A 509-nucleotide genomic window follows, 5' to 3' on the forward strand; every position below is an offset into this window, starting at 1 on the left:
CCCCGCTCCCCGAGCCCCCGGCGTCGCTGGCTGCCCACCACCCAACACCAGGGCACGCGGGGCAGGACCTGGGGCTCAATACAAGAGCTGTCGCCTCCATTTCATGCAAATCCCAGCCCCGCACCTCCTGTCCTTAGACCCTCCTGCCAGCACAATTCCCACCCCGCTCCAGTTTAGGAACTGGAAAACCGACAGCGTTCAGAGGCAGTAACTTTCCAGCACGGGCAAAGTTTGAGCGCAGCGCTTTGAAGTGGAAGGAATCTGCCTATCAATAGGTGCAGGAAAAAATAACCAAATCTCTTTTCCTGCCAGAGTTTGTTTTCCTTTAAAAAAAAAAAAAAAAGAGGCTGGCTTATTTTCCCCGAGTATTTTCAGGCTAAGATGAAGCAGCTGATATTTCCAACCCTGCAGCAAGCAAACGTCTTGGTGCCATGACCATGGGCGGTGGGAGGCGTACCCTGTAGAAGAGAGGGATGCTGTCGAAGAGGTAGGGGTACACAAAGGCCAGC

The 509-nt window shown here is 53.8% G+C and overlaps 1 protein-coding gene across 1 annotated transcript in view; it reads right to left on the minus strand.

Annotated features, from left to right (window-relative positions):
* Nucleotides 1-509, minus strand: part of PAQR5 (progestin and adipoQ receptor family member 5) — an 8852-nt gene that overhangs the window by 1998 nt on the left and 6345 nt on the right. Inside the window, exon 7 of the mRNA XM_009647283.2 lies at nt 458-509. This exon is cut by the window's right edge and continues 2 nt beyond it. Within this exon, the coding sequence (XP_009645578.2) occupies nt 458-509 (52 nt within the window). The remainder of the gene's footprint in view (nt 1-457) is intronic.

This window comes from Egretta garzetta, unplaced genomic scaffold (assembly GCF_000687185.1).
Source record: "Egretta garzetta isolate BGI_Z169 unplaced genomic scaffold, ASM68718v1 scaffold331, whole genome shotgun sequence".
NCBI lineage: Eukaryota > Metazoa > Chordata > Aves > Pelecaniformes > Ardeidae > Egretta > Egretta garzetta.